Source organism: Chiloscyllium plagiosum, unplaced genomic scaffold (assembly GCF_037043375.1).
Source record: "Chiloscyllium plagiosum isolate Xiang-an unplaced genomic scaffold, Cpla_swu_hap1 HiC_scaffold_14, whole genome shotgun sequence".
NCBI lineage: Eukaryota > Metazoa > Chordata > Chondrichthyes > Orectolobiformes > Hemiscylliidae > Chiloscyllium > Chiloscyllium plagiosum.
In genome coordinates this window covers 74,503,831-74,522,194 of record NW_028270152.1, presented here as the reverse complement: position 1 = coordinate 74,522,194, position 18,364 = coordinate 74,503,831, and the positions used below count along the sequence as shown (strand labels likewise).

The 18,364-nt window shown below is 43.9% G+C and overlaps 1 protein-coding gene across 1 annotated transcript in view; it reads left to right on the top strand.

The window, feature by feature from the left end:
* The window catches only part of mst1 (macrophage stimulating 1), an 85,542-nt gene that overhangs the window by 28,128 nt on the left and 39,050 nt on the right, over positions 1-18,364 (top strand). Inside the window, exons 5-8 of the mRNA XM_043708469.2 lie at positions 2,601-2,743; positions 6,408-6,528; positions 11,170-11,288; positions 17,134-17,302. Of these exons, the coding sequence (XP_043564404.1) occupies positions 2,601-2,743; positions 6,408-6,528; positions 11,170-11,288; positions 17,134-17,302 (552 nt within the window). The remainder of the gene's footprint in view (positions 1-2,600; positions 2,744-6,407; positions 6,529-11,169; positions 11,289-17,133; positions 17,303-18,364) is intronic.

Here is an 18,364-nt window from a genome sequence, read left to right as displayed (position 1 = left end):
CCACAAATTCTACAGCCTGTGCTGATGGGTAGCAATGGGATACATCAAAGATTCACCTGCTTCATCTTGAGCCTTGTCCTTGTATTGTGCAGAATCTCTGGTCTTGGGCAGCCATTTTGCTTTTTTTCATTTCCACCCAATGAGGACAGCAAGATGGCATTTCATGTCAACCCTGAGACCAGGGTGTTAGACTCCTTGCAGTTGCTAGAAAGGAGCTGAATGCCTGTTTCTGGACTCATTAATTTTGCTGGACATCCAGAAGTTGAGTCTAAACATGATTTACATCATGCCTTATCAGGGATCCTTGCTGAAGGTTGCCTCCAATTTTTTTTAATGTTACTCACCTGAATGTAGAGCAGGGAGTACCTGGTTTTTGAAGCAATTGAAGGAATGCTCATTCTTCTCCAGATTGCTTTTTCTTCCCATCCAGACTTAGCAAATGCTCTCAGCAAGGCCCAGGCTGGTTGATCTTGATGCACTCCTTCAAATTGCAACCTAGAGATAATTTGCCATTGCACTGTCCTCCATTACATTGCAGGATATGTTTTGCATTTACAGCAAACTGATTTTTTAGTCCTGATTTTCACCTCTGAAGTGGGGATCATGGATCAAGCCATTTTTTAAGTTCATGATTCTGTTTCCTGCCCTGCAATGCCCAGCCCATGCTAAGTTCAAATGGGCCGGTGAACACAGAACATAGATCATTACAGCGCATTACAGGCCCTTCGGCCCACGATGCTGCACCGACTTGTAAAACCAATCTGAAGCCCGTCTAACCTACACTATTCCATTATCAACCAAATGTTTATCCAATGACTATTTAAATGCCCTTAATGTTGGCGAATCCACTACTGTTGCAGACAGGGCATTCTGCACCCTTACTACTCTCTGAGTAAAGAAACTACCTCTGACATCTGTCTGATATCTATTGCCCCTCAATTTAAAGCCATGATCCCTCGTGCTAGCCATCACCATCTGAGGAAAAAGGCTCTCACTGTCAATCCTATCTAATCCTCTGATCATCTCGCATGTCTCTATTAGATCACCTCTTAACCTTCCCTCTAACGAAAACAGCCTCAAGTCCCTAAGTCTTTCCTTACAAGATCGTCCCTCCATGCCAGGCAAAATTCTAGTAAATCTCCTCTGCACCCTTTTCAACGCTTGCACATCCTTCCTATAATGCGGCAACAAGAACTCTACACAATACTCCAAGTGCAGTTGCAACATGACCTCATGGCTCCGAAACTCAATCTCTGTACCAATAATAGCTAACACACCATACGCCTTCTTAACAACCCTATCAACCTGGGTGGCAACTTTCAGAGATCTATACACATGGACACCGAGATCTCTCTGCTCATTCACACTACCAAGAATCGTACCATTAGCCCAATACTCTGTATTCCTGTTGCTCCTTCCAAAGTGAATCACCTCATACTTTTCCGTAATAAATTCCATTTACCACCTCACAGCCCTGCTCTGCAGCTTATGTATATCCCTCTGTAACCTGCAACATCCAGGAGAAAGTGAGGTCTGAAGATGCTGGAGATCAGAGTTGTTCCTGATGAAGGGCTCTGGCCCGAAACTTCGATTCTCCTGCTCCTCGGATGCTGCCTGACCTGCTGTGCTTTTCCAGCACCACACTCTTGAACCTGCAACATCCTTCCATCCTTCCAGTAAGGATATAAATCAGACTGATCTCTTTTGTCATTATTGTAGACAGTGACTCGAGTAGAACAGCATGCAATTTTTTGCAAATGAAGCTGTTTTCCTGCTGTTTTCTTTGCTTTGCAAAGTTTTCTCTCTTAAAAGCAAAAGGCAAAATATAGCAAAATAAATGATATTCTAAATTAAGACTTAAGGTAAAATGTCCTCATAACAGACATGATTTGGAGATGCCGGTGATGGACTGCGGTGTACAAAGTTAAAAATCACACAACACCAGGTTATAGTCCAACAGGTTTAATTGGAAGCACGAGCTTTCGGAGCGACGCTCCTTCATCAGGTGGTTATCCTGATGAAGGAGTAGTGCGCAAAAGCTAGTGCTTCCAATTAAACCTGTTGGACTATAACCTGGTGTTGTGTGATTTTTAACCTCATAACAGAAGTATGGAGCTTTGTCTCTGAATTCTACAATGGTACCTATATCGAATGGGATACTTGGACCTGGTGGAGATGATAGGCATTTCTCTGTCTTATGCCTCTGGGAATCCCATAAACCAAGAAGCCCCAATAACTCCTACCACTGCTCCCCCTCCTACCCCCACCTCTCACCTCACCAGCCACTGAATTGTACTAACTACTGGCCAGCATCAATGTCATGAAACTGCTGTGCATGTCTTAACCCTTATCCTGTGAGTCTTGCCACGTTTCCAAAGGTGGAGTGTGAAGCTATGTAAACAACAATTCTTCCCTGTTCATCACCCTATCAATCCTCCCATTTCTACAGCTGCAGAGTGTAGAGATACAAAATGATGGGATTTGGAAAAGAGGCAGTAAAGATGCAATATAATAGGATAACATTTCATATTCTCAGCTATTTCTAGCTGTCTGATTGTAGGAAAGGACTGATGTATTGTCTGGGATTTTGCTTTTGACAGGAACTCACCTAGTCAATTCCCAAGGAAAGGGCTGGATTTGAATTACTGTCGCAACCCTGACAATGATGAGAATGGCCCCTGGTGTTATACTACGGACTGGCACACTCGGCTGGAGGACTGTGGCATCAAGAGATGTGATGAAAGTAAAGTTCTCTCTGCATAAATTCAAGGCACTTGGGGCAGAGACTCCACAGGTTCAGCTCAGTGTTTGTGTCCTTGCCAGCTTATTGTGGTATCAAAGAGAACTGGCCCTTCGACATTTGAGTTCCGGTAGAGTGAATGGCAGGGTCAGGATAGAGGCCAGCCATTCCATATGGCCACCTGACCCGGGGATTAAAATGTGCAGCAGCACCGCCATGATTTTTGCAATGTGTCAGGCCTGTCTCAGTTAGTGGTATTCCTGCATCAGAGTGCCAAGGTTCTGGGTTCAGTCCCTGCTGCAGGACGTGAAAACTAAATTTGAAGCTGGCACTCCAGTCCATTACTCAGGGAATAACGCAAAGTCCCCCAGATGATTGCCCTGTTTGGGTTAGGTAAAAATAAAATCACATGATACTATTTCAAAGCCTGGGTGCTAGTCTGGTGTTCTAGCTAATATTAATCTCTCAATCTATGCCCACTGAAAAGGCAGACTATCACATTATATCCTATTTACAACCTATAGAAACACTTCAAAGGTGTGAAATTAGTTGTTATATAAATGCAAGCCTTTCTTTAACGTTACCTTCCAGTCAGATTTATTAAGGGATGTTAGACAATAGACTACCCTCCCTCAACATTCAGTCAAGCAGATATTTCCCTTGGGTCAGTCATGGCTCATTTGATAGCACTTGCATTTCAGAATCTGACTGTTATGGGTTTAAACACCACTTAACACTGTGCACAGGGCCCTGGCTGACATACAAGTGAGTTAGTACTGTACTTTTGGAGGTGTCTTCATTCAGATGTGGATGTGAAGCCAAGATCCTATCAATGTGATCGATGGATGGGTGTTGGGGGGTTGCAGTGGGGTGGTGAGCAATGTTGGGGTAGGTGTGTTGGGGATGGGGGAGGGTGTAGTGGGGGGGGGGAGCGGTTTGTTGGTTTGGTGGTGGCGGTGGTGATTATTTCATAGCATTTGTTGAGCTTAACTAGATTACTGCTCAAAAAAGGTAGCACAGACACAATGGACTGAAGGTGCTCTATCAGTGTCATCTGGAAGTGATCGGTATATAAGGGCTGGCTTCAAATCCCATCTGCTCTGGACACGTGTCGTAACATCTCTACACAGGTTATCTAAGTATATCTAGAATGGCTGATCGCTTACTACATTTTAATGTACACTGGCCATATTTCTGCAGTTTGTTATGCAATACAGTCAGTGGATAGCCAACCATGACAGTACCAAAGTTCTCCACGTATTATTTTCCAACTAACTCTGTGTCCTCACCAGCTTTGAAAAATAAGTGTTGTACGCTCAGAATCCGATGATCATGTCACTTGCTGAAGAAAGCCTCCAATCTCCTGCAAGTAAGAGAATATTTGAAACAAACTTTCTCGAGCATTTCTTTTATTTCTATTGCACCTTGTAAACATAGAACATATAGAACATAGAACATTACAGCGCAGTACAGGCCCTTCGGCCCTCGATGTTGCGCCAACCTGTCATACCAATCAGAAGCCCATCTAACCTACTCTATTCCATGTATGTCCACATGCTTGTCCAATGACGACTTAAATGTACTTAAAGTTGGCGAATCTACTACTGTTGCAGGCAAAGCATTCCATACCCTTACTACTCTCTGAGTAAAGAAACTACCTCTGACATCTGACCTATGTCTATCACTCCTCGATTTAAAGCTAAGCCCCCTTGTGCTCACCGTCACCATACTTGGAAAAAGGCTCTCCCTGTCCACCCTATCTAACCCTCTGATTATCTTATATGTCTCTATTAAGTCACCTCTCAACCTTCTTCTCTCTAACGAAAACAGCCTCAAGTCTCTCAGCCTTTCCTCGTAAGACCTTCCCTCCATACCAGGCAACATCCTAGTAAATCTCCCCTGCACCCTTTCCAAAGCTTCCACGTCCTTCTTATAATGCGGTGACCAGAACTGGACACAATACTCCAAGTGCGGCTGCACTAGAGTTTTGTACAGCTGCAGCATAGCCTCATGGTTCCGGAACTCAATCCCTCTATTAATAAAAGCTGTATGCCTTCTTAACAACCCTAAAGAGTCAGAAGTTTCACCTGACAATACAATTCACACCAGTGATACTACTTTGAGTGGCCAAGGAAGCCGAACCTTGGTGTTTGAAGATAGTGTGTCACGGGAACTGAAGAAGAGCAATTACTGATGAATTGGGAAGAGCAGTGCCCTGAACTAAGACAGCTGCTCCAGTTGACCTGTGAAAGTGAACATTAAGGAATAATTTAGAGATGCCGGTGTTGGACTGGGGTGTACAAAGTTAAAAATCACACAACACCAGGTTATAGTCCAACAGGTTTAATTGGAAGCACACTAGCTTTCAGAGTGTCGCTCCTTCATTAGGTGGTAGTGGAGGGTTCAATCCTAACACAAAGAATTTATAACAAAAATTTACAGTTTGATGTAACTGAAATTATACATTGAAAAATTGATTGTCTGTTAAGCCCTTCATCTGTTAGAATACCGTGATAGTTTCACTTCTTTCACATGTAAATCACAAAACCTTTTTTTAAAAAGTTGCGTTCTCGGGTTAGCTGTTAACAATAGTGATGGCTAGACAATATGTTGAAGGTGTTGGCCCCCTGTGTTCTCTGTCTATGCCATGATGTTTAGATTGATTCTAATCTAAAAAGTGAGATAATGGAATTTTACATGAATTCATGCAGTTTTTGAGCTCAGAGTTCTACATGAATGCATGCAGTTTTTGAGCAAAGTACAATGTAATCCTGTGACCACCATTGCACTATACACACACACGCACAGATACTCCTACCTACACACACACACACACACACACACACACACACACACACACTCCTATACACACATACACACGGACACACATATATACAGACGCGGACACGGACACCCACACACACACACTTACAGACACACACATGCACCCCCTCACAGTCTTAAGACACTCTGCACTCACTACACACACACACATACACTTCCTCACACTCACAACCCCCAACCCAGACAGAGACACACACACAAAGACCCACATGCACACACATACTTTGTGGGGTGAATTTGTACTTGCAGGGTTACATTGTACTGCATGAATTCATGTAAAACTCCATTATTTCACTTTTTAGATTAGAATCAATCTAAACATCATGGCATAGACAGAGAACACAGGGGGCCAACACCTTCAACATATTGTCTAGCTATCACCATTGTTAACAGCTAACCCAAGAGTGCAACTTGTTAAAAAAAGGTTTTGTGATTTACACGTGAAAGAAGTGAAACTATCACGGCGTTCTAACAGATGAAAGGCTTAATAGACAATCAATTTTTCAATGTATAATTTCAGTTACATCACACTGTAAATTTTTGCTATAAATTCTGTGTGTTAGGATTGAACCCTCCACTACCACCTGATGAAGGAGCGACACTCCGAAAGCTAGAGTGCTTCCAATTAAACCTGTCGGACTATAACCTGGTGTTGTGTGATTGTTAACATTAAGGAATAAACAGCAAAGTGTAATCTTCAATATTAAAGCAATATTTGGAGGAATAGAGAATCACCATCACTTTTCAGAAGGTTGGGTCACGTGCAAGAAAGATCCTGATCAAATATCTGACATGCGTCTTTCTATTTTTTTTTGTTCCTTAGTGGAATGTTTGATGTGCAATGGTGAAGATTACTCTGGCTTCGTGGACCACACAGAGAGTGGGAGAGAATGTCAACGCTGGGATCTCAGTTATCCTCATGGGCATAACTACCAACCAGAGAAGTATGTGGCTTGTGTGGCAGTGTTCAAACCAGACAGTACAAAATTATCACTGAGGCACCTGAATGCTCCATTAACTGGCTCTTCAATTGTAAGGGGAATTGATAGACCTTTTTGTGGCTAAAATGAAACTGCAGGATAGTACGTTTCCTCCTGTGTGCTAAGGGTCAAGGAGCAGCTACAGACCATTCTGGAGTGGGAGGGAGGCCCGATAATTTACATCCCAGAGTGGTTGTGGTACACACAAGTACCACTGGTGTAGATTTTTATAAAAGGGACGAGTTACTAAGAACAGAATATAGGCAGTTAAGAAACAAGCTAAAATAGGATCTGAAGTAGTGATCTCAGGATTGTTACTAGTGCCATGTACTATTCAGAATACAAATAGCAAGACATATCAGATCAATATGTGCTGGAGAGATGGTGTAGGGGGAACGGTTATAGAGTCATAGAGTCATGCAGCACAGAAACAGACCCTTCAGTCCAATTAGTCTACGCCGACCAATTTTCCTAAATTAAACTAGTCCTGATTTCCTAAGTTTGGTCTATATCCCTCTGAATCCTTGACATTACTACAGAAACATAAAAATGCCTACTGCTCCATTCCCCCATCTGCTGTTTAGAAAATTATACCTTAATGCTGTACTCTTTTTCCAGTTTACGGGCAGATATTGAAGCATGATGATTCATTACAGAATTAGTTCAGGGTTGATCAGAGGAAACAGAAGGACTGCTTAGAGTCGGTCAACTAGTCTATATTCAAGAACTCAGCAGCCAACCTAAATGAGTAAGCCACAGACTTCATAAGTAAATGTGTAGAGGACTGCATGCTGAAGAAGTTAATCCAAAAGTTTCCAACTGGAAACCACGGATGACTCAGGAGATCCACTCCCCCCCTGAAGTCCAGGTCTGAGGCGTTCAAGCTGGGCGGTCCTGACCCCTACAGGAAATCCACATACAAGCTTTGCAAAGGTATCAGGGATGCCAAGAGGCAACACCAAACTAAGCTTGAGACCCAGACTAGTGACAGAGGCACCCATCGTTTGTGGCAAGGCTTTTTAAAAATAATTCATTCATTTTTTGGAATGTGTGTTGCTGGCTGTCCAGCATTTATTGCCCATCCCTAGTTGTCCTTGAGAAGGTGGTGGTGAATTGCCTTCTTGAACTGCTGCAGTTCACCTGCTGTGGGTCGACTCGCAATACTTACACGTCATAATGGGCTACAAAGTAAGTCAAACAGAATTGTGGGCAAACAGTACATCCCTACCTGACAATCTCAATGCATTCTACGCTCTCTTTGAACCAAAAGTCAGTGAAACAATGTCACCTATCCCATCAGCCTCTGATACACCTGTACCCACAGTTATCACTGCAGACATTAGATCAGCCTTCTTAAGGGTGAACCCATGGAAAGTGACCGGCCTAGATGGAATTACCGGTTGTCCACACAAATCCTATGTGGACCAGCTGGCGGGAGTATTCACAGACATCTTCAACCTCTTCTTACTATAATCTGAAATCCCCACCTGCTTCAAGAGGACCACCATCACCCCAGCACAAAAGAAAAATCATGCATCCTACCTAAATGACCACTGCCCAGTGGATTGACCTCCATAATTACGAAGTGCTTTAAGAGGTTGGTCATGGCTCACATCAGCTCCAGCCTCCGAGATTGCCTTGATCCCTTGCAATTTTCCTACCAGCGCAACGGGTACACAGCAAACATCATCTCCCTGGCTCTACACTGGAACATCTGGACAACAAGGAAACTTACATCAGGCTCTTACTTATTGACTACAGCTCTTCCTTCAACATAATTCCAAACAAACTCATTTCCAAACTCTCAAGAACAAAGAAAATTACAGCACAGGAACAGACCCTTCAGCCCTCCTAGCCTGCGCTGATCCAGATCCTCTATCAAAACCTGTCACCTATTTTCTAAGGATCTGTATCTCATTGCTCCCTACCCATTCATGTATCTGTAAGATATATCTTAAATGACATTATCGTGCCTGCCTCTACTGCCTCCGCTGTTCTCCAGGCACCCACTATCCTGTACATAAAGAACTTTCCACGCATATCTCCCTTAAACTTTCCTCCTCTCACCTTGAACTCATGATCCCTAGTAATTGAGACACTCACTCTGAGAAAATAGTCTATGCCTTTGTTCTTTCTACAAGGTGCATAACCTCACACTTTCCCATATTGTATTCCATTTGTCATTTCTATGCCCACTGTCCTAGCCTGTCCATGTTCTTCTGTAGCCTCCCCACTTCCTCAACACCACCTGTCCCTTTACCTATTTTTGTGTCATCTGCAAACTTAGCAACAATGCCCTCAGTTCCTTTGTCTAAATTGTTAATGTATACTGTGAATAGTTGAAGCCCCAACATAATGTGAATAATTGAGATCTGTGTTTATCCTTTTCCCCATGTCTGCGCAAGTTTCCTCTGGTTGTTCTGGTTTCCTCCCACAATCCAAAGATGTGCAGGTTAGGTGAATTGGTCATGCTAAATTGCCCTTAGTATTCAGGGAGGTGTATGTTAGATGCATAAGTTAGGGGTACATGTAGAATAATAGGGTAGGGGAATGAATCTGAATGGGGTTACTCTTCAGAGGGTCATTGTTGGGCCAAATGGCCTGTTTCTACACTGTAGGGATTCTGTGATTCTGACTCTAACAAAGACCTCTGTGGAACTCCACTAGTCACCAGCTGCCACCCTGAAAAAAAACCCTTTATCCTCGGTCTCTGTCTTCTGCCAGTCAGCCAATCCTCTATCCATGCCACTACCCTCTCTCTATGCCACTACTTTGCTCCTAATGGTATCTTCCTCTTATAACACTGGCAGCCTCCTGTGTGGCACCTTGTCAAAGGCCTTCTGGAAATCCAAACATATCACATCCACTTGCTCTCCTTTGTTTAACTTGCTCATTATCTCCTCAAAGAATTCTAACTGATATGACCTCCCAGCTGTGCTAATTCAGCCCTATTTTGCAATGCCCTTCCAAGTACTCTTCCTACTACTCAACCTTACTGGTAGACTCTAAAATCTTATCAACAACCAAGGTGAGGCTAACTTGCCTGTATTTCCTGTCTTCTGTCTCCCTGCCTCAAACAGAGGTATTACATTAGCCATTATCCCGTCCACTGGGACTCTGTGACTCTTGTGATTCCTGAAAGTTCACCAGCAATGCCTCTACAACCTCCTCAGATAACTCCTTCAGACCTTTTGGTCTCCTTACCTGAGCAAGAATGTTTTGGCTATGGGGGAATGCAACAAAGATTGACCAGACTGATTACTGGGATGATAGCACTGACTTTTTGAAGAGAGACTGGATCTGTTTAGGCTATGTTCACTGAAGTTTAGAAGAATGAGGATGAATCTCACAGAAACCTATAAAACAGGGGTAAACACAGGAAGGATATTCCCGAGGACCGGGGAGACCATAACCGGGGTCACAGTCTAAGGGTACATGGTTTAGAACTGAGATGGGGAGAAATTTCTTTATCCAGAGAATGGTGAGCATGAGACCAACACATTGAATGTTTTCATGGAGTTGATATAGCTCTTGGGGTTAAAGGGATCAAAAGGTATGGGGGTGAAAGCGGGAGCAGGCATTGACTTGGATGAACTGTTGTGATTATATTGAATGATGGAACAGACTTGAAGGGCGGAATGGCCCACTTCTGCTCCTAAATTCCAAATTTCTATGTTAATTAGTATAGTTATATGCTGACAGACTGTCATTGTTTAGCTTTAGCTATGGTCTAATTACTTCCAACAAAATAGTGATTTTTGATAAGTGCAGAAACCTAGTCTGTATTTTCTGCCCATCTGGATCTGAACATCAGATGTATTGTGGAACTTTCAATTTTTGTGATGACAGCAGGAACAGTGGGACTTTGATTCCAGTGCAGTACTTCAGTGAGATGTGACATTTGTGTCTCTTTAGCTGCTTGACTGCCTCTTGTGGTGTTGGAATTTCATACGTTGGAATTTCTCGGATGCCTCGAAGAGATGCCTCACAGCACCAATGACCCAGATTTGATTCTAGGCTTGGGTGACTGTCTGGGTGGAGTTTGCACATTCTCCCTGTGTCTGCTTGGGTTTTCTCTGAGTGCTCCAGCTACCTCCCACAATCCAGAGGTATGCAGGTTAGATGGATCAGCCATCCTAAATTGTCCATAGTGTCCAGGGGTATGCAGGCTATGTGGTTTAGCCGTAGGAAATGCAGGGTTACAGGGGTGGAGGGTTGGGTCTGGGTAGGATGCTCTTTAGAGGGTCAGTGTGGACTCGATGAGCCCAGTGGCCTGCTACCACAAAGAAGGGATTCTATAATGTGAATGCCGCTCGGCCTACCATCTGGGTAATCTTCCCAGGAGTTAGACGCACACTAGCAAGCACTCAGTGTCCCAGGAGGATGCTTAACTTCAAAATATGGTCAAGGTGCAGTCCTCACAAAAGGCCTGCAATGTAGACTTTCATCTCATTGGTCTGGAATAGCTTCAAATCCAATGCATGCCAGGCATTTGGACAGCCTTTTGTTAGCATCAGGATTAAGACAAAGTGTCATTTTGTGGGCCAGATTGGACATGGTTAGCCTAATATCAGTTATGGTTTCCCTCCCTTCTCATGAATCAAGGTACCCTGAGAAGAATTTGGACAATAATTACTGCCGCAATCCTGATGGGTCACGCCGTCCCTGGTGTTATACCACTGACCCCGCAGTCGAGCGTGAATATTGCAACATACGGAAGTGTGGTAAGTGAAGCTCCTTAAAAGGGAAATCAAGCTAGAAAGTGGTGCATCCATTTTTATGTAGCTATTCTTGGATAAGTGCTTCACCTTTCAAGGGAATGCCTTGGAAGTGTTGACTTGTTAGGATACAGACACAGAGATAACAGTACTCCTTCCCTTCCTCATCCAACTATTCCTGATATGTATCATTAAATAGTGAATATGGGATGGTTGTTACAGAGGGAATTGCAGGAAAGTCTTATTCTAGTCCTCATATGTGTACTTCCCAGTGAGAGCTGTTGAATGGAAATCCCTGGCTGGCCGTCCATCTTTCAACTCCTGGATGGTGAGGCCAATTGAGCTGACTTTAATGGCTCAGTGATGCACTGGCTCATGCCAATGTCCACTGGCACATTGAGGTAACCTTCATCATTTTGAACAATCTGGATGTCAGTAACATGAATGGACAGCAATCTTCTGGTGCGTTAGGATGCATCCCTCTAAGTCAGAAGTGTCAGCTTCAAGTCTCACTTCAGGACCCAATAGTCATGGTAGGTTTCTCCATAACATGACAAATGTCAACCCACAAATCTTTTCTGACACACACCAGTGGCATATGGTTTGAGTGGAAGAAGCTCCGGATCAGCACTGCATGTTGCAGAGTGCTGTCCCTCATATTTCAGCCCCTAGCTTCAGGCTAATGATCTGATCTGTTCCAGCAAAAGCAAGCTAGAGAAAACAGACATAAGCATGTTCATGTGTCTCATGCATTTCTGTGGAGATTGTCTGATCTGCAGTGTTCCAAAAGGAATCCTAACCTCAAGCACCAGGTTTCTGCCTTACCTCCAAGCCTATAGGAGAGAAATTTAGACCTATGGTTGAGAGCTGAAACTGTGAAAGTCAATATTAAGCTCAGAGAGTGCGCAATTCTGAGTGGGAAGATGAGAGGCTGTCCCTTCAGCTTGTGTTGAACCTCATTGCAGCGGAGGGGAAAGTCAAAGGTTAGAGTGGGGCAATGAATTGAAAAATGACAGGGAACTCAGGCTCCCATATATTGACAGAACAGAACAGAACAGAGAATTTGACAAAGGATTCCCTAATCTGCCTTCATTGTAAATGAGACTTTACTGTGAACAGGGCTTACAATGGGTATAGGTGCAAATACATTGAAGTGGAGGCCAAACTGTACAGTCAGTTCTGCTCTAATGTGTGTTTCACCAATGCAAATTGGATTTAACATGGTTGAAGAATTCAGACTGTTATTGGCAGAACGCGAACTTTCCTTACCTATATTGACTATAACGCGTTTCTGGCCCCATTGGTTTAAATGGCTTGGCTATGGCACGATTTTCTTTTAATGTGAGATCGCACAAGAACAAACTATCATGTTATATCAGGACCAACTGTATTTTGGGCCCCAGAGAGTGATGTGGGAGATAGTGAATGGTAATAGATTTAAGATTAGGGATGCTGTAGCTCCTGTGTCCTAATCCTGTGGAGCCAGAAGAAGATGGTGGAGGGGTCCAGGTTATTATTATGGGAACTGAAACGGGGAAAGGGAGGGAGAAGGCAATGTGTTTGGTGATGTGATCATGTTAGTGATGTGTGGTGGGTAGGGACAAGGGAGATTGTTTCAGAGTTGTGATGGAGGCGGGTAGAAAGCACAAGAAATAGCATGGATTCAGTCATAGTTCCAACTAACCATGGTGCATGACAAATCTTAACAGAGGAGAAAGGACTTTTGGATGGCTCTGGCCTGGAAGGTAGCAAATAAATGTAAGAATAGAGAGTCTGGGAGAAGCAAACAGAATTCTTCCAGAAAATGGGGCAGGAAGCAGGTCAGATCTAACCTGGACATCTGACAATTAGCAGAAAACTGACGCAAGTTGTCGTCAACAGTGGGGCTGCTTTTGGCGGGCCACAGGCTGTGTTGTGGGACAGGCCTGAAATGAACTAGGATGGTCTCATGTCTGAGCAGAAAATGCAAATCCAGTTGGTTCTGCAATAACGCATGTTTCTTCAACACAGAATTACAGAATCCCTACAGTGTGGAAACAGGCCATTTGGCCCAACAAGTACACACCGACTGATCCTCCAAAGAGTCATTCCCCTGCCCTAATATTCTACATTTACCCCTGACTAATGCATCTCGTTTACACATCCCTGAACTCTATCAGTGATTTAGCATGGCCAACTCATCTAACCTACACATCTTTGGATTGTGGGAGGAAATTGGAGCACCCAGAGGAAACCCACAAAGACACGGGGAGAATGTGCAAACTCCACACATACAGTTGCCCGAGGCTGGAATAGAACCTGGGTCCCTGGCGCTGTGAGGCAGCAGTGCTAACCAACACAAAGTGGCTTTAACATGATTGAAGAATTTAAACCATTATTTGTAGAACGCGAACTTTCCTTTCCTGTATTGGCTGTAATGCAATTCTGGCCCCATAAATGGTGTAACTATTGCATGATTTTCTTATAATGTGAGATCGTACGAGAATGGAACTATTGCGTTATATCAGAATCGACTGCGTGAGGAGGCCTTAAGTTATTAGGACGGGTGGAGGGAACTACAGAAATGTAAGCAACTTAAATTTATACAAAAATAGCTGTGTGGGTATACACATTAGAAAAGGATGGACAGATAATCTCCTTTTCGCCTTAAAAAGAGGCAGATTAAGGATGAATTGAACTGGAAGTTAGACTGGCATATGACTGAGAATGATCATAATGATAGATTTAGATGAGGAAAAATGGATGGAGGCTCAAGCAGAGGGGGGCATTTAAAGTAATCAAGACCATAAAAACAGAAGACCTAGAAGCAGAATGAGACCATTTGGTTCATCAAGTCTCCTCCACCATTCAATGAGACCATGGCTAATCTGATAATGGTAATCCACAGCTCCACTTTTCTGCCTTCTTCTCATGATCCTTGATTTCATTACTGATTAAAAAACTGTCTATCTCAGCCTCAAATCCATTTAATGACTCAGCCTCTGCAGCTCTCTGTGATAAGGAATTCCATAGACTCATCACCCTCTGAGAGAAGAAATTCCTCCTCATCTCTGCCTTAAATGTGCAAGTCCTTATTCTGAGATGATGCCCTCTGCTCCTAGACTCTACCACAAGGAGAAACATCCTCTCAGTAACCAGTCTGTAAAGCCCTCCATGAATTCAATAAGGATTAAGTGTGATAAGAACATATGATACAGATTGAGGCCATTCAGACCCTCGTGCTGGCACTTAGTCTTGGAAAGATTGGTTCAAGACCCATCACACTATCTACATACTGTAGTTGTGCACGGTTTTCATTTCCAAATGTGTCCAGTTAAGGCTACTGGTGAACCACATTTCGGAGCTGGGTGAATTCACTGTGGAGCGTCTGCAGTGCTGAGTATGTCATGGATAGCTCATGGTGGTCACAGTGCAGGTGGAGACTGAGTAGGCAGAAAGGGGATGGGTAACCACCAGGCAGAGTAGAGGAAGGCAGGTAGTGCAGGAGCCCCCTATGGCCATCCCCCCTTCTGTTTTGGGTTCTGTCGAGGGAGGTGACTGTAAAAGCATGGATAGGTCTACTCCTCAAGAGGGGAGGAAAAACTGCAGCAAGGCTATAATAGAAGAGATTCAATTGTAAGGGGAACAGACAAGCATATCTGCAGCTGTTAAAGAGACTTCAGGATGGTATGTTGCCTCCCTAATGCTAATGTCAGGGATATCACTCAATGACTGCTGTGATCTGAAGGGGAAGGGCAAATTGAGATGGTGGTACATATTGGTTCTAATGAGAGGAGGGAAAAGGGATATTGTCCTGAAAATAGAAATTTAGTGAGTTAGGAAAAAGGCTAAAAAATTGGGCCCAAAAGGTAGTAACCTCTGGATTACATCAGGTGCTGCATGCTGCTGAGTGTCTAAATAGGAGGTTAGCCCAGATGAATGCATGGCTGGAGAGATGGTGCAGGAGAGAGGGCTTTAGATCTCTGGAACATTGGGACTGTTCCTTGAGAATGGTATATAGGGTAATCTATTGTATCTGAACCGGAATGGGACCAGCATCCTTGCAAGAAGGTTTTGGGCTGTTGGGCAGGGTTTAAAATGACTTAGCACGGGGGTGGGATCCTGAGAGAAGGTTTAGTGATGGTGGTGGAAGTGGGGGCTGGGTTTTGAAGGGGATGGGTGTTTGTGGCTTAGAAGTGACAGCAAGTGAGTCAAGGAGGCAAAGAGATTATGAGTCAGATCAAGCAGAAGAGAGTTTGGCAAGGTTGGATAGTATTTAGAGTCATAGAGATGTACAGCATGGAAACAGACCCTTTGGTCCAACCCGTCCATGCCAACCAGATATCCCAACCCAATCTAGTCCCACCTGCCAGCACCCGGCCCATATTCCGCCAAACCCTTCCTATTCATATACCCATCCAAATGCCTCTTAAATGTTGCAATTGTACCAGCCTCCACCACATCCTCTGGCAGCTCATTCTATACAAGTATCACCCATTGCATAAAAATGTTGCCCCTTAGGTCTCTTTTATATCTTTCCCCTCTCACCCTAAACCAATGCCCTCCAGTTCAGGACTCCCCCACCCCAGGGAAAAGACTTTGCCTATTTACCCTATCCATGCCCTTCATAATTTTGTAAACCTCTATAAGGTCACCCCTCAGCCTCCGATGCTCCAGGGAAAACAGCTCCAGCCTGTTCAGCCCCTCCCTATGACTCAAATCCTCCAACCCTGGCAACATCCTTGTAAATCTTTTCTGAACCCTTTCAAGTTTCACAACATCTTTCCGATAGGAAGGAGACCAGAATTGCAAATATTCCAACAGTGGCCTAACCAGTCGCCTCAGGCGACTGACTGTGTGGAGTTTGCACGTTCTCCCCTTGTCCGCGTGGGTTTCCTCCGGGTGCTCCGGTTTCCTCCCACAGTCCAAAGATGTGCAGGTCAGGTGAATTGGCCATGCTAAATTGCCCGTAGTGTTAGGTAAAAAGGGGTACATATAGGGGTATGGGTAGGTTGCGCTTCAGCGGGTCGGTGTGGGCTTGTTGGGCCGAAGGGCCTGTTTCCACGCTGTAATCTAATCTAATCTAATCTAATCTAATCTAATCTAATCTAATCTAATCTAGATTACATTACATTAGATTACATTACATTAGATTAGATTAATGTAATGTAATCTAATCTAATCTCAATATCCTGTACAGCTGCAACATGACCTCCCAACTCTTGTATTCAATACTCTGACCAATAAATATCTTAATAGAAGGGGTCTAACCTACAAGACAGATGAGTTGACGGTATAGCGATATGATATCATTGCTGTCACTGCGATACGGTTGTAAGAGAGGCAGGATTGACAGCTCTATATCTCAGGATGCAGGGTCTTCATGTGAGACAGTGTTGTGCTAGAAAAGCACAGCAGGTCAGGCAGCATCTGAGGAGCAGGAGAATCGACAGTTTGAGCATAAGCCCTTCATCAGAATGAAGGGCTTATGCCTGAAACGTTGACACTCCTGCTCCTCGGATGCTACCTGACTGGCTGTGCTTTTCCAGCACCATACTCTTTGACGTATGATGAATACATAGGATTGGATCATGAGAAAAATGGAATCTTCCATCTGTAAGGGTGGTAGAACGGTCTGTGAGGGTGTTAGAGGCAGAAATCTCATAACATTCAAGAAGGCTATGGGCTAGAAAATGGGATTAGAATGTTTAGGTGATTGTTTTTGACAGGCACAGACTTGATAGCCCAAATGTTTTTTTTTCTGTACCTTACACTTCTCTGACTGTATAAAAGTCACAGATGTAGATGTGTGAACTGCTCATGCTCACCTTTAACATTTTGTGTTGTTTGTGCTTTGTTTTTGGTACAAAAGATGGGGAGCACAGGCTGAATGACGTGGAAATCACCAAAACATGTTTCAAACATAATGGAGTAGGATACAGGGGAACCATAAACCAAACATCAGCCAGAACTCCCTGTCAACGCTGGGACAAACAATTCCCTCATAAACATGAATTTACACCAGAAAACTACTCATGCAAGTACGGAGCAATGCAAGGTTTGAAATATTATCAACGAGAGTAAATTATAATAAAACTCAGCCACTACATATTATAACTGCGAATTGGTGCAAGTGCTGAAGATCGAAAATATAAAGAGAACAAGCAGTCAATGTTTATATGGCAGATCACACTGCTTTTGTGCAAAAGCTGATAATCGCTCATCAGAACTGAAGCTTTAACAATTTTGAAACAACAGCTGTCCCAGGAAGTAGGCCTTTTTGGAACCTCCAATATTTGTTCCTTTTTCTTTTGGTCAAGGCATCTCCTCTGTTCAGTCTGATTTCACTTCATGGGTTTCTCCTCTCTCCCAGATCCATAATCCGCTTTCTCCTCTTCCTAACCATTATCTCCTGCTCTTAACATTATCTCTCTAATTCAATCATGGTTCATCTATGTGTTACCTCTCTCTTTGTATCCATTATCCCTTTCCTTCTATATGTTATCTCTTTCTATTGTTATGTCTCCCTACCCATTTACCTCTCTATCCATTTTATCATTTCCCTATCAGCATTCTTTCTTGCAGTTTTCTCACTTTCGCTGTCAGTTCTTTTTCTCTTTTGCTCCCCCTTATCTCCTTCTCTGAATCTGTTACCTGACTCTATTTGTACCCCGGACAACCACCTGATGAAGGAGTGGCGCTCCAAAGCTAGTGCTCCCAATTAAACCTGTTGGACTATAACCTGATGTTGTGTGATTTTTAACTTTGTACACCCCAACATCTCCAAGTCATATTTGTATCCCCTCACTCTTTCTGTTCCCCCTCTCTCCCTCCCCCTCTCTCCCTCCCCTCTCTCTCTCTCCCCTCTCTCTCCCCCTCTCCCTCCCCTCTCTCCTCTCTCTACCCTCTCTCTCCCCCTCTCCCTCCCTCTCCCTCCCCCTCTCTCCCTCCCCCTCTCTCCCTCTCCCTCTCCCTCTCTACGCCTCTCCCTCCCTCTCTCTCCCTCTCTCTCCCTCTCTCTCCCTCTCTCTCCCTCTCCCTCTGTACCCCTCCCTCTCTCTCTCCCCCCTCTCTCTCTCTCCCCCTCCCTCTCTCTCCCTCCC